Source organism: Cyphomyrmex costatus, unplaced genomic scaffold (assembly GCF_001594065.2).
Source record: "Cyphomyrmex costatus isolate MS0001 unplaced genomic scaffold, Ccosl1.0 scaffold60, whole genome shotgun sequence".
NCBI classification, from domain to species: Eukaryota; Metazoa; Arthropoda; class Insecta; order Hymenoptera; family Formicidae; genus Cyphomyrmex; species Cyphomyrmex costatus.
The window spans coordinates 7,935-34,345 of record NW_017280156.1 but is presented as its reverse complement, the minus strand read 5'-3'; the positions used below and the strand labels follow the sequence as shown (position 1 = coordinate 34,345).

General features: G+C 34.5%; 1 protein-coding gene across 5 annotated transcripts; it reads right to left on the bottom strand.

Moving 5' to 3' along the window:
* Positions 1 to 1,211: 1,211 nt before the first annotated feature.
* LOC108779582 (solute carrier family 2, facilitated glucose transporter member 1) lies at positions 1,212 to 26,411 on the bottom strand. Of its 5 annotated transcripts, none has more exons than XM_018547021.1 (8): positions 18,829 to 18,894; positions 16,249 to 16,279; positions 15,746 to 15,805; positions 15,212 to 15,235; positions 4,166 to 4,264; positions 3,428 to 3,992; positions 2,794 to 3,194; positions 1,212 to 2,594 (listed from the first exon to the last, which is right to left on the bottom strand). In XM_018547021.1, exons 2-8 carry the CDS (start codon positions 16,267 to 16,269, stop codon positions 2,247 to 2,249), a joined length of 1,518 nt encoding a protein of 505 aa, XP_018402523.1. In that variant the 5' UTR covers positions 16,270 to 16,279; positions 18,829 to 18,894; the 3' UTR covers positions 1,212 to 2,246. The 5 variants fall into 5 exon arrangements, with proteins under 5 accessions (XP_018402523.1, XP_018402524.1, XP_018402522.1 ...); XM_018547022.1 differs by lacking the exon at positions 18,829 to 18,894 and adding an exon at positions 18,567 to 18,586; XM_018547020.1 differs by lacking the exons at positions 15,212 to 15,235; positions 15,746 to 15,805; positions 16,249 to 16,279; positions 18,829 to 18,894 and adding exons at positions 25,033 to 25,225; positions 26,315 to 26,411.

Genomic DNA, 26,411 nt, shown 5'->3' with positions numbered 1-26,411 from the left:
AAACGACTAATCGGTAAGCGATAAAAGCGATCAATAAATTCGAATCGCAGAATTATCATTTATTGCGACAAATCATTATCGACGGACCGTACATTTAAAGCTATCTTGAATGTTAAACATATTTAAAATTTGCTGTCCATATATACATGTATAAAGTAGTTTTTAAGCATTATTGTAAATATCATCATTGCGTAGAAGATTTGTAAACGATTCGAGTGATACAAAAATACATGTATTTTGCTCTTGATATTCCTTTTTATTTGGACGATATATATGCATGTTGGCATCGAGTATTATAAAACTGTAACACATTTTGTAGGCAGGCATATTAATGAGGATGCTAAATTATCTATTGTCACAATTATATAGTAAATAGAAAGACTGTCGAATCTGACGTTGTTCCTTTTGATTGGCCAGTCTACAGATTTATTTATAAAAAAATTATCTAAGTGCTAATAACTGCGCTGCAAAAACTTATATGATAATTAGCGATCAATTAATTAAAAGATATGAGAACTATTATTTACAGTTTTGCGATGTAAGTTGAACATTGTACATACTTATAGTTTGGATAACATACTAAATCATACACATACACAATAAAGTGGACATTCTAATCTCGATTAGATTTTTCTTCAAATGATATATTTTACACAAAGTAGATAAAAATCGAGGATTTATTTAACGAATTATCAAACTTAGATGCCTTTTGTTGTACAATGTCATCGATAAGTTTTAATATACATATATATACTAAAACGGGTTACAAATGAGTATTCCTTGAGAGATACAGAGAGATACAGCGTAAAAAGAAAACATTGCATCCACCTGCTATTTACGAAATAACGAGCGTAAGTTCCTGAGTTACGTGCGTTTAGTATATCGCATATTTTCTTTGATATATGTATACACCGTTAAAATTAATCTAAATAATTTAAAAACATGATGTTGATATAGTCTTAAACACATTAATCAAATCTACATGCATACATAAATATAATTATCACCTACGCTATGCACAATACTAATCTTTACATATCTTTGTATTTACAATTATCCTAACATCATTCTTTCCGTTCTCGTTCGAATCAAAATTTGCGTTTCAGTTTATATTTCGTATAATAAAATATTCTTCAAGTTTCTATTATAAATTATTTCATAAAAAGGTAATTGATACGCTCTTCACTCATCAACGTAATCAGTTCTACTCCTTTTCTAACAACAGTTTTCAAATTCTTTTACAATAACGCGATGCAATATGTAATTCGATAAAGGGAACGCAAGTTTCCTACGCGCTATTGTAAAACCGTTATTTTATAAAATTGTACTCGATCATTAATTTCTTTAAAATACAGTATATTTCACGTGATATCGCATTAAAAATTCATTTAGCGAAAAGCGGTACGGATCTGTCGATGTAAAATGAATCGGAGATTCGATGATAAAAATAAATCGGCCAGCGTATAAGATCCTTCCAAGATTACAACTGTACGACACAGTTCTTCGTGGGATATCTCAAGGACATCTATGTCATAAGGACGTCCCTAGGACTTTCGTCAGAGAACCGTATATTATGTGGGTATACTCCGTCTACAGATCTTTTCATGACTAGAGTTGCGATCTTTCATACAAGTATATGGTATAATGGCAAGTAATACATTATTGTCCCTAAAGTGAGGAACAAATCATTATTCGAAAAGAATTCGTGAAAGAATCATGTTTTTTTTGCCTAAGCTGTTTCGCGTCATTTCGATTGTTTTTCTTGCGGCTTTTTCTTCTCGTTAGACGCAATATATAGGAACTAATTATATAAGGTTAGGTTTACAATTTAAATCCCGAAGACGAAACCGTGTGCGTATTATTTGTGACGTGGGCGTCGATTTGGAACGCACACAGTTTCCGAATTAAAGAAATTAAAAATAAGACTAAAACAGTAGAGTAATATAACAAAAGAGTTTTCCGAATTGGCACGATTGCGGGATGTAATTACGTCGAATACCTCGTAGCACACATCATGATTATGCATACATATATATTCATCGAGTATATCTTTTCGATGAATTTTGATATTGCGTATGGACAGAATGTTGGAAGCGCGTTAATAGACAACAGCTAATAGTGCGTGTCATTTTCGCGAAACCATTGAATTCTTTGACACAGAAAAAGAAAAAGAGCAACGAACGCCCTCGTATTCATTCCTGCTGATTTTTTGTGTTTGACGAAACATTTTATCCATTTTGTACTCCTCACTGGTACGATATTTGCCTAAACATACTGCTAATCTCCTCCATAGTCTTGTTCTTCGTTTCCGGCACTTTCTTGTATATGAAGAGCGTGAAGAACAATTGCAGCGCCGCGAAGATGATGAACACGTAAGCGCCCATTACCTCCTGAAGCGGCAGGAAGCCAATGCTGACGATGAAGTTTGCGGTCCAGTTGACGGCGATGGCGATGGAGGTAGCGGGTGGTCGGGCGGATTGATTGAACAATTCTGACACCAGGAACCACGGAATACTTCCTGGTCCAGTGGCGAACAGGACGACGAACATGATGACAAGCACAATCGACAAATATGCTGCCGCACGAGAGGTTTCCTATAATTTATAAATGAAACATTCGATTATGATCTCGAAGTCCTTTGAGAGTTGTATATTTTGACTAACTAAGGAATAAAGTTACGGTCCACTTTTGGTACGAAGGATTTTTTGACTGATCAATAAATAAAATTATTTTTTCCGATTGATCAGTCAAAAGCTTCGAAGCATTTGTAGCATCAAGTAGAATACTACTTACAGCAAATACGAGACAAATGGCGAGTAGAGCGGTATCCACGAACATGCCGGAGAATCCGACCAAGAGTAGCGTTTTTCTGCCTGCCTTTTCTACTAACACTAAAGAGACGATGGTCATTAAGACATTCATAGCGCCGACCCCCATCGTGGCGCTCTGAGCGGCATGCTTGTCGAGCTGTGCCATCCTAAAGATCTTCGTTGAGAAAAACATGACGGCGTTTATGCCGGATAGCTGCTGGGCGAACATAATCATGATCGAGATGAATAACGGAATACGAAGCGCTGGATTGACAAAGAGTTCGCGTACAGTGACCTTCGGCACGAGTTTCACCGACTCGTACTCTGCTCGCATTTCTTCCATCTCGTCGTGAACTTCGATCGTGCCACGTAACCAAGACAGCGCTATTAAGAAGAGAAAGGAAAAACGATAAATGCGCGAAAAAGCGAACGAAGGATTTAAATTTATTCCATGACGCATAAAGCGACAGATTGAAAAAAAGGCAATTTATGATTACGACGGCCGAATACTCATATATAAATTCCTTTCCAAGTATCTCTTTTAGCCTCTCAGTTTTACAATCTGCGCTTTACGTTCGCTTTTTGTGCAACGCAATAAAATGCATCTTTTTTTCTACCTCTTTGCGCATCCATGTCCTTGCCGCGATTGAGCAGCAAGTATTTGGGACTCTCGGGACAGAGAGGCAGCGTGCACATCTGGAAGAACGCCGGTACGATCGTCAGGCATAGCAGCAGCGGCCACTGCTCGGCGGTACCAAGGACTTGCTCCAGACCGAGGACTTGCGACACCAGAATCGAAATGGTGATGACTAGCTGGTAGACGGTGCCCACGGCGCCACGTAGATGCACGGGCGAGATCTCAGCCAGGTACATCGGTGCCAGGCCAGCGTTCAGCCCGGAGTTTATACCGATCAGAAACCTGCCGACGATTATCATTTCGTAGCTCTTCGCCGCCTTTGCGCTACCTTCGAAGATCACGGTCAATAGGACCAGGATGTTGTTCAGCAGCAGACCGCCCTTTCTGCCGAAGCGATCCGCTACCCAGCCCACCATGGAACCCCCTATCATTCCACCGACGCAAAATATCGATACCGCCAACGACCAGATCAACGTCACCTCCGTCTTTTCCGTTGGAACGCCCGTGCGGTTTGTTTTCAGGTCCTTGATCCAGTCTTCGATAAGCTGTAACAAACGTTAGAACATTTATTTAGTACGCTTCATAATTGTTCACTTATTGTTTCCGTAAATCACTATATTTTATGGTTTCATAATTCTGACATAAGAATACAATTTTCCTATATAAGGAAAAGTAAATGTAATAATTTAAACAAATGTTGCAATTTTAATATCTGTACCTGTTGAGGTGCATTAACCACACCGGTATTATATCCATGTTGGAACGATGAACCGAGAGCGGCTGCCGCGATAGCGAATGCTAATCGGCCGTTGAGACCCTACGACAGAAGTATTATATTACATAAAAAAATCTTATCTTAAAGTTATTACAGGAAAAATATTGCATAAAATATGTTGTTTTTATCTTATATTAGAAGAGAACAAATATTTGTTCGAGAAATGCATATACAATCAGATAAAATTTATGTGTACAATTTTAATTAATTTTAAAATTTAAAGAAAAAACTGTTTTTCTTCGGAAATGTTTTTCTTCTTGTAAGGCGAATATTCTCTTAGCATTTTCGAAATTACGTCGTTATATTCCTTCATGAAATGCAAATGTCGATATCAGGCGTATAGTCAGGCATATTGAAGAAATGATAAATATGCAATGCGCGAGTCTAATGTAAAAAAATTGCCTGACTTTCAGAATCAAATTGGAATAAGGATTGATCGAACATCTGTCGTACGAGTACATAGTGAATCGCGAAATATCTCTGTGGAGGAAATATTATTTCATTAAATAAAATTTTCGCGTCTTTATCGTTTATTTTTATTAGAGTATTTCGCGGATATACATCAATTATACACGAATACGCGAAAAAAAAAAAAAAAAAGAAATGTTTCTAACGTAAGAAAGGAAGTCGTTCCATTTCGCAGAGCTCGAATTTCTTTCGTCTCTTTCCTAATATTCTTTACCAGGAATACTGCTTATACTTTAGCAGAGATATGTGCGTACCGTTCTTCTCACATACGGCATCTCGTAGTCGGTCGACTTTACCGTCATCCTGAAAGCTCTCCTTGCAAAGGCACGCACGGATTACGCACTCTTGATCACGTTCCAATAATTCACTTTCACCGATCGACATGCGCGCGATAGACGAAAGAATTGCATACGTTGTGTCGGATCGTTTGCCTCGCGGTACGTTTCAACGTTGTGTCGTTCTCCAGAGTATCTCAAGTATCTCGGAACACGTGCCGAAGACTGGTGAGTCGGTATTCTCGCTGGCCATTCTTATACTAGGAGACCACACAACACGCACACATACACGCGTACGCGTGCGGGGCATACGCGAGTGTATCATTTCACCCGGAAGATATACGCACGTATTCCACATGCGTGCGTATATGTGTTATTTAACGCGGCAACTACGAAGTATGTGCTTTACTCAATGATCTTTTCTTTTTATTGAGTTTACATATATATACAAGTATACAGCATATGCATTGTATGCACTCGCATACATCATTTCCATGGAGAACTGATACCTCGTTATCGTTACACGCGAGAACTTTCAATGTGTACCGAACAATGGCGTAAACCGCGTAAATTATATCTCATTGAGACGAATTCGTTTCACGCTCGGTGTTCAATTAAATTGTATTAACATGATTTGAAAAAAGAAGCAAAAGTCGAATTGCTAGCAAGAATTATTTATTCAATCTTACATAGATATGAATTATTTTGAATCGTCCTCATTCGTTTATTTTTTTGTGGATTATTATAGTTTATTCATTATTAGGTTTCGCACTTGCTATATTATATTAAATCTTTAATTGACATTGATATCGAAATCATATATCGAAGAATAATTCTAGAGATAAATAAATGAAATAATTTCTTCTCTACTATATCACGACTACAATTTCGCGACAATTGCGATTGAAGAACGTAAAAAAGTGTATGGATCACATCGCGAGAATCGCAAATGAAGCGCATCATCATCATATTGTTCCAAGCGCGTATGTTTACAAATGCATAGCACTTACATAAATATTTATCGATGCATTTTTGACAATGCTGCGAATCTATTATTTTGACGTCGTCCATCCGATAGCCGAATGTACTTCGTACGCGGATATACGATAACACAAAGCTACGTACTATGCACCGAGATTGCAATTCATTGAAAGAAACTCTGCTCCATCATGTTGTACTCGCATGGACTTTAAACCCTTCTTACAAAATAAATAGCAATTATTTGGTATTTGTCTGTCCGCGTCTTGTTTCATTTTTTGTTCTCTGTATCTCACCAAGCTCTGCAAGAGCATAGTCTTATTCAATTTCACCCGAATATATGAATAAGCGAAAGAGAGCAACAAAGTAAACAAATCTATTAAAGCGTTTACGTTGCTGTAATTTTCCACTTTACGATTTTGTTTCTTCGATCTTTGTTTATTTGAGATCATTCAATTCTTAAAATTGATACGAGCAAAATCAGATCTTGTTTAGCTGGACGGTTCAGCTGACACGAAGTAAGCCAGAGAAAGATGCTATTCGTTTGGACGTTAAACTCGTAGTATTATAATGTTGGATTTAACCACAAATTAACGACAAATTAACAAATTATAACACACTGAAATGGAAATATTCTCATTTTTCGTTATCTCGCGTTTTTATGCGCCGATGCAAGTGAAAGATTCAAAGTTTGCATAACGCAGCAGTACTAAAAATCCCCGTCTCGTGATGCATCGCGCGTCGTGAAACTTTTTACAAGATCTCTGCGTGAAATAATTTTTTGGAAAAATTAATATAAAGAGACAAGGGCAATGAGCCAATAAATTCGTTAAAATCTATTAAATTAATCTAATATATTTCGAAAAGTTGTTGAACTACACAAAAAATAAATTGTCTCATTGAACACTTGTGCCGTTTTTTCTGCTGATTTGTTACTTATACGCACACACACATCGTCGTAAATGATAAAGTCCACAAATTGCATTTAATAATGACGGAAAATGATAGGTGTAGAATATTGCGACATCGCGCTTCACAAATAATAGAAACGACCTCTCGAAAATTCAAAGAAAGAAGCGTTACGTAAAAGGCATTTATAGGCGCGAATTTAAATCTTAACAGTTCGTATTATTTAACACTTATTGCTAACATGACCGGAAGCGTGTCACAGAAGAATCAATATGAAATAGTTTAGTTTATATCTCACAATGGTATTAAAACTCATTGAATTTAGTGAAAATTGCTTAATTAAAATCAATTAAAACAGATTCATATGTTAAAATCAAATGTAATGTTAAAAATATTTGAATATTTAATCTTCAACAAAATATACATTGTTTTTAAAATCTGATCGAATATAAACAAAAAGAGAATTTTATTTTAATTTATTTATAAAATGAGTAAATAAAAATAAAAATACTCAATTATCTCGATCACTTGGACACCTTTACTTCGCAAATTAGGAATCTATAAATACGCATCTTTATTGGATATACTTAATCTTTTCGATTAGAATTAATCTCATTTTTACAAGGACAAAAACAATTTTTTGTCTCGCAATTATCATCGAAATAAAAAAATGCGCAAGCAGACGAAAAATACAAATAACAAACGCTTATTTATTTTTTCACAGCGATAACCATTTTATTAACCAATACATATCACGAAGAGATAGGGGCACGACTGAAGAGATTACCAATGCTAAAGCGACTCGCAATTTATTCCGATACGACGTAAAAAATCGTCTTTAAATATTTAGCCGTTTTCGATGATTTATTTAATTTAAAGGTTATTTAATTTTCACACAATTACTTTTGTTTCAAATATAGATACATGCGTACGAAGTATCCATATTTATTTCAAGAAACCTACAAAATTATTGAAACGAAATAAAAAAAAATTTTTTTGCGAAACAATTACCTAAACGTGTAGAGATTGAAACGGAAAAGCGATTAAAACATCGATTTACATAAACAGAAAAAGCGTCGATTTACATAAACAGAAAGTTCCATCAAGATAAAAAAAAATCGCATTAATCGGTACATTGATAACAAAATGTGTTATTTCTCGTTTTATTTCGAAACTTTAATGAAATCATAATTGACATCATGCGCGCGACTATGCCGTTTGATGTTAAAAACAGATAAATTAATGACCGCGCACAAATCTGAGCGAGGGTGTCGACCCTAAGCGCAATCAAGACACAATATCTTTGCGATTGAGTGCGTGTATGCTACAAAATTGAATGATATTGATCGCGAGATAGCGGATAAAACCATCTAGATCACGGTCGGCAAATGCAAGCGTGAAACCTTGGAAACGACCTAAATTCGCATTTCTATGTTACCTCCTATCATTAATTTCTCCTTGTAATTTTTCGTATTACAATTTCAAATTCATTTTAAGGTTTAAACAGGCGATTATTTTGTAGAATAAAATCTGTTGGTCTTACTTAGAGAATTAATTTTTTTTTTTTTAAGCAGAGACTGTACGTATTTATTACACGGATGATTTCTGCTATAAAATTCATGAGGAAACTTGTCGGAACAATAGAACATATCTGCAAGTAAATAGCTGGATTAGCCGGCAATGAGTTAAACAGGAATTCATTCCACGAAATTGAATTTCTAATTCATCACAGCGGAAAATTAGCTTTTAAATTAAAACGTTTCTGCCTATCTATTCCTAACAGTTATTTAAATACTGAATTAATTCAATATTAAATTTTATTCCAAATATAAACAAAATTTACCTTTTTTTAATTATTTTCCTATCAGTTCTTCTACCGAAATAAAATAAAATTTATTAAAAGAAAAAAAAATCGAGTTTAAATTGCAGCGCTACAGCTTGTAATTTCAAAGATACTTCAAGATTGATTTCTTTTCGACGAGAGCAAAACAACAGCTCCTTATTTAGGCGACGTTCGCTCCTGGTTTGCTCCGTCATTGATCGAAGGTGACGCCTATGAACGACTTAGAAGCCGTTCCAACCAGTTCCAACGGCTGGCCAGCTGGCCGTGCGTGCGTTGCGTACAAGCATTGTATGTAACGACACAGCGGATATCGCACACACACATACACGCACATTGCGGTCACGTGCGTAAGGGATATTTGGGCGTTTTCTACGTAGCAGAGTTCCAGGCTGTGACGTATATCCCGCGTCATAAAGGGGCAAGCTATTCGTCTGCCGTGTGCACATGCACTCGTAACGAAATCCGCTAGCAACTGCATTGGCCGTGGCGAAGGCGTGTCGCGGCGCTATTGGTGCCGTCGGTGGCATCCAACGGTCGAGCCCCCCGAGAGAGCGGCGGCGGCGGCGACGGCGACGACGACGACAGAAGCTTGAGCGCGCTAAAAATAACTCGAATACTCCGCGTAAGCACGAGCGCGCCACCGACATTCGTCTAAGCGTGTGCTGCCTGTTTCCAAGACGCCGTTGTCCTGGTTACCTCACCAAGTCGCTAATTCCGACGGCCACGAGACCGACGGCGAAAAGAATGCTCGCTCCCGAAGGTCCCCGAACGCTCCTGTCTCTTTGATATGAATCTATAATCCCTCTTTCCCCGTTCCTTTCTCGATTCATAGTCTCCAATACTTTTCTAACGATCGGGATTCATCCTAAGAAGGAAACTTGATTAAAATAGAAGGTCTCTTTATCCTGTAACTCTTAACGACGGTTTCGGTGTCGCAAGTTTTAATGATATATATTATAATATAAGAAAGAGCTATATGCGCAATGATAATATTGCACAATGATATTTTAAATGTTAAAATAGGGACTCTGAAAAAGTGGTTCTCCTTCATCGTGGATTATTTAATGCAAAAGTTTGAAGATTTCGATATTTAAGGTATAGACGTTTTGTAACGAGAAGATAATATTGTGGATAAGATTTTATTGTTTGTGTTATTGAAAAATCGAGATGCGCGAGCATCTATGCTATGATATGCTATAATTTCTATCGATAAGCCAGTACGACAAAATGCATAGAACCGCATTGTGCGATTTTATCTTTGTTATTTTTTTAATGGATCGATCTTCTTTTGCTCTGGCCTCTGCTTGTTTCTGAGCAAAAAAATGACGAAAAAAGATCTCGAATATCTTCATTATTTTCGCTGCGAAGAAGACGATTTTGTGGCACACCTCCCATTAATATGCACGCCTCTTTGCGATTGCAAAACGACCTGATACGATACGTATTGAAATGATAATGACCATTTGCACATTACAATAATCGCGTGTAATCGGCTTCTTGGAATTCTGCGAAGATGACGATGCAACGCTAATCATTTTAGTTATGTTAACTATTGTTCCGAGGTGTTACGAACACTCTAGAACGCAAAAGTCACGTGTTCCAGGTAGAGAAAAGACTTAATTGCTGCCTGTGTCATCCTGTTCCACATGATTAACTTTCTAAGCCGGTTGCATTTTTTTTTGTCGAAGGACTTCTCATGAAAATTCCACACACGATATATCGCTTAATATATCGCGAAAATGAAGTCTAATGATAATAAGTTTCAATGGGAGCTTTCGACTCTTGTCACTACTATTGTATTCAAGGAGCACTGACGAGGCACTTCCTCCGTTTCTGATTATCATCGAATCACAGCCAATCGTCATATAACGCGAAGCTCCTTTACAGTACATTAAACTGAAAAATCTCAGCTTTTTGATAGAAATTAAACCGAACTTATTTAATATTTATTCACATAAAACAAATTCAATACAATATTTTGCGATTTGTGAAATAGCAATGTATGGCTTTATCAGTATTTCTCCGCAATACTTTTGCAGCTTGAGCAAAGGCAATTTTATTTTACGAAATAAAGATTTCTTCGATCTTATTGCATTAGAGTTTGATCGAAATAATTACAATCAAAAGGCAAGCATTGAACTTTTAATCAAATTAAAGCTTTGTATAATGAAGTAAAAATTATTTTTCTTTGAATCGCTTATTTATAAAATTCACTTAATTATCTTTTAGTCACGCAGAACGAGTGCCACCTTTACTCAATTTCTTCAAAATATAAACTTTTAAATATAAACGTGTTTGTGTATTTTTAGCAAAGTATCGTACATATCATGTCATTGCCTTGTTTTGACGCTCAAAGAATGTAACTATTATGTATGCTTTTGTGTTATTTTATAAATAAAAACTATGAAAAATGAGAAAAAGGTAGATTTAGAGATTAAATTTGTATATTCCTACAAGCGGGAAGATTACTGAATCGAACGAATCGATACAACTGATACACCTGGATCCGTTCGACTTCAATATACAACGTTTAAACTTTATTATCGAATATTCTTTTAGTCAGAGATGTACAAGTGAAGTCTCGAATATTTTCTATTTTTCCCAAACATATTTTTAAATACTGATGTCATGAATTTTATATGACATCTGTAAAAGTGTTGTAAAATTTTGATGGGATATATAATAGTTAAAATCGTTAAAATTATACTTAAATGCCAAATCAACTTTTTCACAAATTTTTATTTTAGTTCTATGGCAAGTATATACATATCCGGTTTCGCTGCATATCAATTCCAAGCTTAACCTTGATATAACAGTTACGTTTATGATTTTTGTCCAACTTGCATAGAAGTTTTTTTACAAAAATGCTAGGATATACTAACTTGTAAATGATCAGCAACTGAAGAGAATAGGTTTTTCGTGAATTGAGTTTTCAGAATAACGTAAATATAGAACAAAAATTAGATATTTTTTATTTTAATTAAAGTTTTTTATTTAAAGTTTAATTTAAAAAAAATTAATTCCGTGAATTGAGTTTCTATTTAATTACAAATTAACTTAATTACGTATTATTTTAATTAGAGTTGCACTAAAAATTCGGTTCTGCAAATTTATCAGCTATTAAAATTTTTTAAATTTATTTTCAAGCATATATTGTTTATATTTGAGCGTAAAAAGATGTCTTAACTCGTTTGAGAGTTTTACCTTAAGTTCCATGTTGTTTGAAGCGAATAATCCGCACTAGATACACTTGTCCTTTTTTTTCTATTTTTCTCTCTTTCACTTTGTTTTTTTCTTTTCTATTTCTATTTTTTCTCTGTACCTCCCGTTCTGCCGTTTTTTTTAGAGTCAAAGATCTCTCTTCGTGACGCAATCACTCTTTCTCACGATTTAACTGCTCCTTGAAAATATCGCCTGTGAGGAGAGTCCAAAAATTTGCTCGAGCGGGAAAAAATCTCGAAATGTGACGACTCCGGCGAACGAGACCTCCGTACCACAATCACGAACGCGCGCAACTGGCACCGATATTCGTGTGATGGTATAACCGAAGCCGATTTTCAAAAGACCCCGCACGCTCCCTTCGTGTGCCCCCCTTCCTCCTGGACCGGTACAACGACAGCGCGATTGGGCGGTTCAGGACTGGATTCCGGTTGCGTTAACCTTTCACCATCCCACGCACCCCTGCTGCGACGAAGGGGGGACGCCCCACTAAAAAAAAAAACGAAAGAAATAGCAGCGGATCACCGAGCAGTTTGAGGCGCAAAAGATAGACGCGGCACTCGATAATAGCTCGACCTGAGAAAACTACGACGAGAACGAGAGTTTCCAGTAAAACTATTCGTAATTTTGAAATTAATAATAGTTGACTTGTCTTCAATATTATTATTTTTTTTTAAGTTTAAGAGGACATCTAAGAATTAGTAGATAAATAATTTTATGATGCGCAATATAGTTTCCTGCATTGCGATCTAACTGTGCGGTTGATTCGAGATATTCAATACGAAGTGATCTCAGTTGTACTTGTATTACAAAAAAAAAAAAAAAAACTGGAATATGATACAGGAGAATCGAAATATTGCATGATGAGAGAGGCGCATAAAATTATTAGCAGAAGCGCAGATTGCAACAATATTGTGTCATGTTGCACGAAATTTTTAAACTAAGCTCAATATCGCTCATATGTGAGATTTATTATAAAATATAAAGGATACGAAGACAATATGAGAAAGAGTATTCTTAAAATATAGAATACAATGGAAAAAAGACATTATTTATAAAATTAATTAAGAAATCGGAGTTTCTTTCTCTCGCGATTATTCTTAAAAATGGTGAAAAATTGAAATTTGGCTCTTTGCCCTTTTTCTTATTTATATTGTTTTATACATGTTGAGCCTTTTCATTACTTATTTTTATTCTTAAAAATGTTTTCAAACTACTTCCTTTCCAGAATACTTTCAGATCACTATCGCCTACGTGGAATGCGTTCCAGGTATTCTTAAAACATTGATCTGCTCGTAGAGCATTCCCACAGAGTCTTCTGAGAAAGATGATCTATCTCCCATTGAATATTCTTAGCTCACATTATACGTTTACGATTCTACGATACTGTAAGTATTATAATAAAAAACAAGTTACGCGCACTTCGTCGTCTCAGAAGAAAAAATTGGAAATACACGTGGCACTTTGAATATCTATTAGTCTTTGCACTTTGATGCGATTCTCTTTGCGTTTCTCATGAGCTCGCTTCTGACGATCCATACCGAAGAGTACATACCGGACGCGGTCCGTTAATGACGACCAGTCAGGTCATGTTAGTATGTGTCAATTTTGCAATTAAGCCGCATTGAAACGGACCACTTCTACGACTTCACGCATATGTCCCGGCGAACTCATATAGCTAACTTCGAGATTCGTTTCGGCTCTGACACACTTGTGTGCGTATCAATGTTATACGAAATATTAAAAATAAATATTATTATTGTATGAATAAATACCATTTTTTAATGAAATGTTGCTTCCACGCATCTTCAAATGTATCAAACTTCATTAATGTATACAAATTGTACATTTTCGGATAGCTTTGAAAAAGATGTTTGAAAAACTAATCGAACTGGCTCAAGAACTAGCAGTGCAGAATATACGGGATTTTGTCAATGTACACGAATGCATCGTCACAAATGTTTGCTGAATTAAAGTCAAACACTATAATCACTTTATTGTAAGTCATAATTCAATATAAAATAAATACAGCATGTCACGTGTGTGTGCAGTGTGCGCACGTTACACAAATATATTACTGTATTATAAAATGATTTTGTAGAAAAATGTTTTAAATAATATATCGAGTAAATTCTGATTTATATCAAGAAGAGAGAAGAGTAAAATTTCGAAAAAAGAGATTGCTTTGAAAACAAAAATAAAGCTGGTCTCATCTTTGTCTTATTTTACAATAGTTAATGTGATTAAAAGTTACTATGTAGATATCGATACGAATAGATCTTAGACTTAAACAGGCAGATATTACTCACTATTAGAAGCAATTGTTACTAATTGTCCTAACATGTCGGCCGAAGCTGACGAGATCTAATTTGTATATGCCTCCATTTCTGTGCCAATAGAAATCGTTAAGAAATAAAGTAAAGCCTCCAAGTCTAACGGCTCTTTTTGTTGAATCAAACGTCCAGCGCAAAAATTTGTCATTCATATATTTAAGTTTAAAACTAAATATTTCATTGTATAGTCACGAACTTAATTTCTATAATATATCAAAGTAAAACCCATCTGACGAAAAATTTTAGTCACTACTTATCCAATAATGTTTATTTACTATTAAACTGTTGCAAACTTGTCAATATGAATTAATTATCGCGTTAAATAATTAACGTTAAAACAAAAGAAAATGTTTAATATTGATTCATACGTTGATATTAAATTGCAATCCACTCTTTGAAATTTTCGGTATTACTTTCTTCGTACCAAGAATTTTAATGCTTTTTAAATATTTTATCGTCGGCAAATTATAGCGAAAGGTCGATGTCTGAATGATACCCCTATATGTTCCCCTTTTCACCAATCAAATTTCTTAATCACCAAAATTTCAACATATTGCCATGATAGAACGTTATCTCTGTGGACTTTGTGTCACGCTTATCGTGACACAACTTGGTAACCGTGAATATATGGCGATTACATTAATATTATAATTATTCTCATAATTTCAATTTAGAGCAAAATAAAATTAAATATTTTAATTTAATTGTCTCTCTGTCGATTATAGTATATATTATACGCATATATACGTGAGACATGTCTTAGATTACACACATCTAACTGTATTCTGCTAATATAAGGACACGGGACGAGACATCGCGATAATTTACGAGTCAATGACTTTGGCGAGACATCAATAATATGATTCGTCACTGTACGCGAATACATTTTTCTTCGTATACTCGATCGCAATTCACTTTCTCGAGGAGCATCAACGATGAACGTGTGGTAATAGTTGGTACTTACCCAATCCTTATCAGTCGCAGGGGTCTGCATGCAAAAGGAAAAATACGAGGAAAAAAGTTAAGATTGATTTCATAAGAAATTTCGTAAGCAAATGTCAAAACGTTATCAGAAAGTTAATAAGTGGATATAATAAATACTCGTTAAAATAGTTCTGTAACTTTTAACGATGAAGAATTATGTTAGTAGCATTTCGTTAATCTATTTAATCCTCGGGTATACTTGCCTAAATATACTTTGCATCGAAGAAATATATAATCATCATAAGTTGATACAGATATTTGTTTCACTTAATTAATAATAAAAAAAGAATTAATTATAACTTTGTTAATTTAACTTTGATAATTGAACTGATTTGGTAACATAATGAAAAAGTATCTATATAAAACGGTACGACAAATAAAGGTATAGTATTTTTTAAATATATTTTGGAATTTCAAAATATCACATTTTCTCATTATTTGCTTACTATTATAGCTTCATCACGCATATAAACAATTATACTCGAGAATTAATATACATAGGAAAAAGATCTACCTTCGGTGTTGGAGCTAGAGCCGTTGGCGTCGTCGCCTGTTCCTGAATGTCATCGTTTGACTAGAGTAAAATGTTTAATTACACTTTGTGATGGACGTATAGGTGGAAAACGTACGAGAATATATAGCTAAACAATAGTGGCTATTTAAAAAAAGTAGAAATAATTAAATTTCAATCCTCTTAATAAAAACGTTAATCAATTAACATCTTAAAATAGTAACGTAAATCATTTTTGCAAATTCTGACTATCTATACTTCTCTATACAAAGAATAAAATAAAAAATAGAAGAAATAAATTAGAAATAAAAAATAAAATGAACATGAAAAAATTCCATCATTATATTTTATGCTATACACTAAATAAAATAATATAACAAAAACTATGATAGCAAAACGTGATTTTATCCATTAAATTAATTACATAAAATTTGTGCGATTTATATTTAATTTCTGGTTATACCTTCAGCGTAAGAATAGCGCGTAGATATATATGTATACGATACCTTTTCTTTTTCCACGCCCATCGTATAGCAGCTTGAGAGAAAACAAACGGTTGGTTAGTCAGTGAAATTTTAAAACGTAATCTTGAATATACGTATGTGTGATATCTCTCTGTGCAAATATATGAGACCCGAAAAATCTAGCGTAGCCAATATCGCTTGAAAGTGGGAAAAAACCGTTTTACAGCGATAAAAGTACTTTTAGAACTCTCACTAACTCGTTGGAATGTCTTACAAAATGCGATATCGATCGATTAAGAGCGGGCGACTGTCTGCATCACTGCGCACATGATGCAATATCCAACAAAAAGCTCACCTCTAAGGATGATAAATACAAACGTAATGTGATTTATAGATATATGACGAAGATCGTAAAAAAATTCATTTCAACGTAGCGAGAAAATTCTGAAACATTTTTCACGATTAACACATTTAAAAATTGATAACATGTACATTTGTAATAAAATTTATTAAAATACTATTATATGTGCATATATATCATAAATGTTCTGAATTACATCGTGACAAAATGCATTATGCACGAATATTCCAATGACAAACTTGTTTTATATTAAAAAAATCCAATTCTGCTGTATTTTGCTTTACAAAGAATTTTAATAAAAAATAGTTTCACGTTAACACACAGTTTGATGAGATATAAGAATTGGATATTATTAAAAAATTGATTAAAAGTATAATAAATATCGATTTCCATAAAAATGCTTTTCCTTATGTTCTCCATTGAAATTATTAAGGTACACATATTAATAATATATTATATAGATATTAAAGGTAAAAAAATTTATAACGGGAAATTCCATTCGGGCATCTCATCTGTCACTTTATTAACGGGACAGGATGATGCAATCGTTCCTTTATTATTCTACTATTTTGACATATTTCTTCTTCAAACCATTTTATACAAATCCAATAGTTAGGCGAAGCGTTTACCAAGCACTGATAATTGACATGTCTAAACTACAAAATGGCTGGTAACAGATTTTTAGAGAAGAAAAATAATAAAGAGGTACTGTACAAATAATAATAATAAAGTATTATGAAAGTAATAATAATAGAATTACTATAAAACAAATACTAAATAATCGACAATTAATCATAATATTGATAAAAGAAAAATTTTCAATTTTTATATATATATTTTTTAAAATTTATATATTTGCTTCTTTTGACATAGTTATGGTCAAAATTTATTTACGATACAATCAAACAAAATGAAAAAATGCACATGCACTTTATATTTGTCTACAATTTAGTATAAATACTAATTAAATTCATAATTAAGATGGTCTCTCTTCTCTTGAAAAATTTCATAATTCTAGAATTTTTTATTCAATTGATTAATCCATTTTTTTTATTCAAATTAATATCTCGTCTTAATTAAACAATTCAATTATACAGCAAAATTAAATTTATACAAAAAGTTCCAATTTTGTCATGACATAATTACGTGATACTATCACGTTCGCTTGAAGGTAATTTCATTTATGTTATTGCTTTTAAATATAATTTATGCTTCGCAAATTATGCGTAACGTAGATTATATTTACTTAGTGGCGAGATAATTAACTATATACTTCCAGACTGAAAGGTCCATTATAACATTGGCAAAATGTGTCACGCATACCGCGTGCAGCACGATGTGACATAATAGTGTCACGCAACTACAATAAAATGTTACGAAATATCTCATACGGAAACGAATTGTATATGTTCAGTATCTTCCGCTTGCTATTAAACCTTATCGTGATCTCTGTTTAAAAAATTGGATTGTGTTATATACTATATAGTCACGTTTGGGTCTAACCAACGTCACAGGAAAATCCGGCTTGACCGATAACAAAAGGTCAAACATAAAAAAGTCAACGAATATACCTTCTACCCTGTTCGTCATGAATGCTACGACGTGATATTACGATGTCAAACAACAAAATAACAATGTGGAACACGAGTAAACATTAATATGATTTCAGTTATTCGCATCATATTGAATTTCCGATATTATAAAGAGACTGCTTTATATAAAGTATCTAAATATAGTTGCATATATATAATATATTGTATAATGAACTTTGACAATAAAAGAATATGTGTTTCTACATTTTTTGCTTTGTTAATTTTATATGTAGCAGCTTATATGTAGTACCACTGTAATAGAAGTGATTTAATTCGCTACAAGTCAAATCTTCGAGACTGAAACCAGTACAATTTTAAGGAGTTCAAATGAAAATTGGAGAATTAAACTCTTAATATGTTTAATGGTCAGCAACACAAATGAATTTGGGGAATTATACTTTTCATACCTCGGTCATCAAGTATTCGACTTGGTGGAATTGTGCGATGCAAAGATTTCAATATCTGATAGAATCAAGCATCTGTCCTTAATGTTCGTGCTGACCGGACATTGTGGGAGCGACGCAATTCGATGAACTCAAGAAGATGTTGAAATTGTCACAAATAATACACGCGTCAAAACAATAAAATTCGCGATACGTTTGCGTTTTTCTCGATGATCAGCGGAGGAATGAAGTGCGGAATCTTGTGAGGAAATGTTCGCAAACTCACCTCGCAGACGATGCAGGTGAGAGACAGGAAGCGCGGACTCGTCTACTCTGAGGGTTCGATCCGATCCTCGTGTGACTGAATACCCCCTACGAACGAGGGTTGGTGCAGCCAGCGCGACCCCATCGGCCGATCAAACGGCGCAAGCGCGCTAATGTTTTTCACCCCCTCATAAGCCACCCACGTAAAGGGGGAGATTCCCGCGTGAGTTGAATCGCAATTGCATCATTCATTGCGCACACGGATTTGGAGATCGATTGTAGGGAATGATGACGTCATGAACATCAGCAGGATTGCTGAACATCTCGAAAAAGTGAACGAGGGATTTTTTTAAAAAGTCAGTAGTTCTGGTTGATGAGAGAAACATTTGTTACATCTGTTTTTTTTCTTTTTTTTTCCTAAATGTTAAAAATTGACTTCACTTTATAGTCAAAGAATCTGATACTTTAGGGCTGCCACAGAAAATGTATTTTAAAATTTCCTAACTTCAGATTTTTCAGATGGTAGTGGAAAAGTTTCCATGACCCTAATATCAAATATATAATATATAAATTATAATTATTTTATTAAAAATGTTTTGACCATTTTAATTTTAATTTTACAACAAAACGTAAACTAGGCTTAAATAATTTAAAAAATTAATAATAATTTAATAACGTTATGAGCCGAGCAAGGTCTTAATGTCAATAAATTAAACAATTAAAAAAATGTATTAGTTCATTTTCAATGTTTACAAATTAATCATCTACATAAATATGATCGTTATAAAATATAAGCTTGTATTTACAACCAGATGGAGTGATTATCTTCAAACGAAAATAGGGCACGGAGATTGAATCGAACTCGCGGATCTTTAGATCAAGAATCGACCGCTGAGCTTGAAGCCACACTTGCCACCAAGACCTTTAATTTATAAACATTGAAAATGACCCGATGTGGATTGAAACATATGTTAATGTATTAATAAACTTGTTTTAGTGTTTAATTTATTGGCATTAAGACCTTGGTCGGCTCATAACCCTATTTTATTATTTTTAATTTTACAATTTTAAATAAAAAATATATTTAATAAAATATGTAAATAATAACAAAATTAATTACAATTAAAGTGAATAAAGTTTCGTATCAAACTACATGGAAATTGAAATAAAAAATAAACTCGACATTAAGAAATAATTACATTTCTTTTAATAATGATTAATGCATGCCATAATATAATTTGCAATACTAACTAAGAAAATTAATATTTTATTATAAATGTTAGGTACATTATTTAAAAAATGATAATAATAATTTGGAATAAAAGTATTTTAAGGAAATTGAACAAAACTCAAAATTCCAGACTCTTATATTTTTCTTTAACTTTTCCGATTTTCCCAATTTTTCATAATGTAGCAATTCTGTACATTTTGATGGAATTTTTTTTTCTTAAGTCAGAGTTACTTCGAGTATTATGTAATAAAGAATAAGGATCTAGAAAGTATATTTGGTAATCCGAAATACAAATATTCTTTTTTCATTATTGCAAACGGATATTTGTACTTCCAATACATACATACATACTAAAAGTACATACATGATCGAGACTAGAAAATGATCTTTATTGACGTTAAACACGGACGGTCATCGAACAGTTGAGTTATGTAAGCGACTTATTGATTCACTAATAAGGAAGCGATACGAACGTCAATCCCCTTCTGTTGCCACGCCTCTAGAATGATAAGAGTTTTATTACTTTACAGTATGATGTATATAGGTACTATTTGTGTTTTTACAACTCGATAACGTAAATAAACGTGACGTAAAATAATAAGTCGCCTTTTGTACGATATTACTTGACGACATCACATAGTTAAAGTCATCACGTTTAAATGTAGATTATAATGTAGATTGTAATAAGGCTCAATAAACTCATCACGTTTAATTACGAAATTATTGCAACACGAGAAGGCGTTAGAAAAAAAGGAAAGGAGGGAATGCAAGATGAACGCGTACACGCATATGCGTGGGCTTTCTCTCAACTCGTGTGGAAAAAATCCGCGTCTCGCCGGCAGCCGGTGACGTCTGTAAAACTGTCGCCAAATACTGGCCCATTGCCCGACGCGATCGCACGAAAACGTAACCGAGCATTCATCTAATCATTCCGGATGCGGCTGGCGCGACGCTTGAAGGAAAAAATTATGTATACGCACTCCCTTCGGCCAACTGGTGACGCGTGATTCCTCATTGCAAGGAAATTAATCGACCGCGATATATCCTGTCGTTCAGGAATCGTCCTAAAGAACAAGCTTGAACTGTAAAGACATATTTAAAGGGATTTCTATAAAAAAAAATATAATATTTTGCAAGTAACAATTTTTTTTTCTCTTACTTTCTTTCTGATTTCGATTAGATGCAGCTGGCAGCTTATTATATTTACAGTTCCGTGGAGATCTCGATACTCGATGCAGCTGTATCGAATTATTTCCTTATCGTGCTCAATCTGTCATTGGATGAACGATAACGAGTGGAAAAGATTGTAATTGATGCGATCGAGTGATATTACAATGTGTAATAAATTACATTAATGTGTAATCAAAATCTTGATGATTGTGTACACGAAACCCGACAAGCGCATACAACATGATTTATCAGACGATTCAATAAGCTTAAAAGAAACTTAATTATCAAGATAGTTGAAATTCTTAAAATCCTTCATCTCTCATTGCGCTTGTTTAATTTTGAAACATTTGTATTGTAACAATATTTACACATCGCTCGTTATCGCAGAGAGTTGTTCTAAGTAATTTTCAAACAGAATTAGGCACTTATGTAAAGTAGTCTTAAAGATTCAATTTCTATAATTGTCCTTACAACATAACAGATAATAATAGTAATATAGATAAGTAAAAAAAAACAAATAAAAATAAACATTTAATATTATTCGTATAAAAAATGTAAAGAAGCGCGTTTAAATTTTAATAGGATTATTATCTGTTATTTAATCTGCCGAATCTAATTAGGACATTATGGAATCATTTGCAATAGGTATTTAGGATTCGAAATTCCAATCGCGGAATTGTTCAATTATAATTATCTAGATTTTTATTGTGTTTTCTAAGAAAAATAAAATAATTCCGGTCGAAATTCATTCTGAACAACTCCATAATACGAATCAAGATCAATTCAGTTGCACTTTTTCTATATTCTATTCTTCTCTTTTTCCCTAAAAATCATATGTTTGTTTCACAAATGCAGAATTTAGAAAAAAAATGCCTCAGGCAAGGGTACTTAGCATATATAATACATCGTCGAGCAGTCGATAGCGAATTATTATAACATCGTTTCCCCGAGAGACATTTCGCTCGCGTTGTAATTTTCTATTTTTACGACAAGCAAATATCCCGCGCAGTTGCGAGACTAACGTCGTCATTTTCACCGCGGCTTTCGTCAGATAAGGAGAGACGTAGTTTCTTCTTGGAAGGAGAAACAGAAGCGATTACGTGCCTCCGCACACACCCACCGCATCGACCAATAGAGAGTCGACTAAGCGTTTCTCCGTGATAACATTAAATTAAAAAGGGCGCATTTTGGTCCCTCCATGTTTTTTAACGCTAAATTAATAAAAAAAATCGACGTGATCGCATTTATGTGTTTTACTAAAAAAAATGTGCTAAATTAAAAGAATATTTTCTTGAAAATAATACTAACCGAATATTTAATAAATATAAAGTATTTATTTTTTATACGAGAACTATTAATTTGATTTAATAATCATTTTTTAAAGTAAATATTTGCAACAAGTAAATATTAAGTTAATACTATTCAAATATTCACTTTAATAATTTAATACATATATTTTTTTAGCATAAGATATAATTGTAATAGAAAAGAGTGGCTATAGGTCCTTCAAAAGATTTTAATTTTCAAGTCCCGCTTGCCTTTCGACAGACAATGGCAATCTCTGGCTTCGATCGATAAGCGCTCGTCGCCACGTCGCTTGCGTCATCATACGCTGTCAAAAAAAGCATCGATCACCTGTTGAGACACCGAACGCGATCCGCGGCACGCGCGGATTACTGCGCGATTATCGCGTGCATGGATACGAGACTATTTCTGTCAGATTAAACGACAGCCAGAGCGAAGAAACGGACGGCGACGGTAACCTTACCGAAACGAAGCCTCAATAGATCTGTTGCTTAAAATCCTTAAAAATTTTTAACTTAAAATGAGGTAGATATATCGCATATTTGGGCACTGAAAAGAGAGAGGGCAAAGATGTTGAATTATGCAAAAAGTGCGAGCAACGCGAACAACCTGAAGTATCTTTCGTTATATTTCAATTTTCTTTTACGTATGTCTCGTTTCATCAGCCGCGTTTAATACGCACCGAGGGCAAATTAATCGATTGCCTAGAATATCATTAACTCGGATCAAATGCGCGTACAGGCGCACAACGTGTTTATTATTGCATCACTCACGGACGAACGTCGTCGCGTGTCTCATTGCATCCAGTGGCGTAATCAATGTTGTCCGCAAGGAAAAAGATGTAAAAGAGAAAAGAGGGAGAAGAAACAGGAGTGAAAAAATAAGATAATCCGATAAAAGTAAAGAAAAAGAGTATTAAACGTATTTTAGATGGTTTAATATTTTCCGCGTGACGTCACTTGAGGAAAATAGATGAGCTAGGAAGGCTTTACGGCGAGATACGCGTGGAATTCTTGCCAATAATCTGACGTGGTAATCATCTCTACACGTTGGTCTGTATTCTAAGAAAATTTCTAAGTCTACTATACGCGAGCACAGTGTTTTGTTCATTAAAATAATTGTTAACATTCTAGAAACGTTTTTTTGGTGACGAGGAGCCAGAAATCGATCCTCATCATCCCTTTTCAGTAATATTTTTTTCATGTCGATATTTGTTCGCTATTCATCATATCATTAATTGATGCTTCCTTCGATCGATTCTTAAGGAGAATGTATTATACAAATTATATAAGATTATATAAGAAAAAAATATTTCTTTAATGATTTATATATAAAATGTAATAAATCGGCCGGATGTTTAATGAGCAAAACGAGACAGAGTTATGAGTACATAATCTTGCTTTACTTTTATAGCTAAATTTTTTGTATACTTTCGTATACGTATAGGATATTGCAATATCCTTACAGGAATCTAATACTGGCTCCAATACTGAAAGACAATAATTATAATTACCTACTTTAGATATTAAACTATTGTTGTACTTTCAGTACTCCAAATAAGTAATTAATTATCGTCTTTCAATAATAAATTCGCCAGTATTGATATCTGCAAGGATATTACCGTAACAATTGCAATGTTACTACAATTACTACTACTATACTACTATTGCAGGAATGTTGCATGTTGCTGCAATATTGTTGCAGGAATTTCATTTCAAGCGCAACAGTATCGTATTGTGACCACAAAGAACCTATTGATTTCAAATATATAGTTGCAACGGGGCCGATTCAATGAATCGATAAAGCGAGCGTAACGCTTATCTATTAATTCGTACGCAACGTGTCGCACGTGGATTTTGCGCGGACACGAGACGCCATCTCGTAAACAGAATTAAATCGAAGATTAACGGGGTATCTTCCACCGTATCTACAAAGTCTGCGAGACATGCCGTGCGTGAGCGCGTGTCCGCCCACCTGGCTTCGAATAAACCGCGAGATTTCGACATCGCTCTAAATATAGGGTATTTTCCCGCTGGCGCATGTTTCGTTTCATAGATGCTCATCTTCGCGGTGGTGCGAAGACACACCTCGGCCGCTAGCTATAAAACGTCATCGTCTGGCGCGCTTCGACGCCTCCGACCAGCTCCGCGACGAGCCCATCACGTTCATATTTTAAATGGCGATCGTTAGTATCGTCACGACTGACAGCGCAAGTCAGCGCAACCATTGCTGCGACATCTTTCGATATAAAGAGCAAGCCATGTATTTTTGAGACCCTCCAATTAACTGATATATTAGTTCCCACCTTTGCTTACGCAATTCTTACGTCGACCGCTTTGAAAATGATTAAAGCATTTCTATAAGAAAAAGAATTCGTGGTACTTGTACTGTTGCCGTAAATCACTTTGTTTTGATTGGATTTCGATTTTTAATGAGTGTTCAATCTCGAGATCAAACAAATTTAATTTTAGGTATATTTAATTTTGTTCGAAGCAACAAGCATCGCGATGACAGCTTTACCTTCCTCGCGGAGAGAGGTATGGTAGTCTCTCTGGTGTATATTGGAACATCGAGATCGCTGACGCTGCTGCTGATGCTGGGTGCACGCGAATCAGCGCGTCCTCCGAGTGGTACAGTGAGATGCGTCGGTCTCAGCGGGTGCGACTCCGCGATGTAGCCCTCGCCAAAGTCCTCATCCTCTCGTTCCATCATTCTATCGGAAACGCGAATTTTAAATCGCAAAGTTCAGTTTGTCTTTTTCATTTAGGAGTAAGAGATTCTATTAGAGAGATGAACGAACGAAAATATAATAATTCAAAGAATTGAAAAGATTCTCAATCCTCAAAACTACAATAAACTAAAATATTCAGGGCTAGATAGATCAATTAAAAAAATTGATGTAAAGCAAAAAATAATAATGAAGTAATGAAATTGACTGGCGCGCTTCTTTCGCAGATGCGTGTGTGTTTTTCGAATTTGCATAATTGCCGTTATTGTCAATTTTCCTAATTTTCTGCGTCGTATGTGGTGTACGTAAAATTAGCACAAGTAACGTGACAACGCTACTCCCTGTCAAGTATTTGGCCAATGATCAAGGCTAGTAACCCGATGACATACTCCTCTCACACATGCCTGCTCTTCTAATCCTACTACCATTCAGGAACAATCAGACGATGAAAAATCTGACGATTACTTCGCCAAATCAATTCTACATTTGATTTAGGCTGTAGACTTCAATTCCAAGCATTTATATCATTATTTTTGTACGCGCAGAGCTTGAAGAATACAGCATGTGCATTTTTATTATTTTTTCAAATATGAGATTTTCTCTTGTAAAATAAATCCGATGTGTATAAACGGAATCGATAACGCATACTTAAATTACGCAAATTCCAATCTAATCAAAACATTGAAAAATATACAGTAGGTATGTGTCTTCCAGCGTTCCCCTTTCGAAAGACTGCGATCGAACAGCGAACGATATATATGATATTGACATTTAAATTTCACGAAGTCTCCCACTAATCCTACATGACATTCTTAATTCTAATTGGTGTATTGCAAAAATCAAAAATCTGCATTATCTCAGACTTTAATTGACCTTTCTAAGTATGCACGCTGAAGACGACATCAACACGAAATGTCATAGTCTTCGCAGAAAATATAATAGTTTATTATATATATAAATAACGAGAAAAGTTCTACGATAAAATTGACGCGCTGTGTGTAATGAATAAAGGGACGAAAAATCCTATAGTTATTCTAAACTTGCAAACGCGAATCTTGAACGACAAAGGATTACCTCGAGAAAATTCTTAGGTGAGAGTGGTCGAGAGTTTTGAGTTCGCGCGATTTCGAACTTTCGGTGGAGATTTTCGGGTGCGCGTCGCACAAAGAGA

Excerpts from the sequence above, each read along its gene's own strand:
- LOC108779582 (XM_018547020.1), bottom strand. The coding sequence starts at position 25,224 with ATGATGGAACGAGAGGATGAGGACTTTGGCGAGGGCTACATCGCGGAG. Across the intron at positions 3,993-4,165 it reads TGGTTAATGCACCTCAACAG|CTTATCGAAGACTGGATCAA; the intron begins GTACAGATATTA and ends CGTTTGTTACAG. Across the intron at positions 2,595-2,793 it reads CCATTTGTCTCGTATTTGCT|GAAACCTCTCGTGCGGCAGC; the intron begins GTAAGTAGTATT and ends TATAAATTATAG.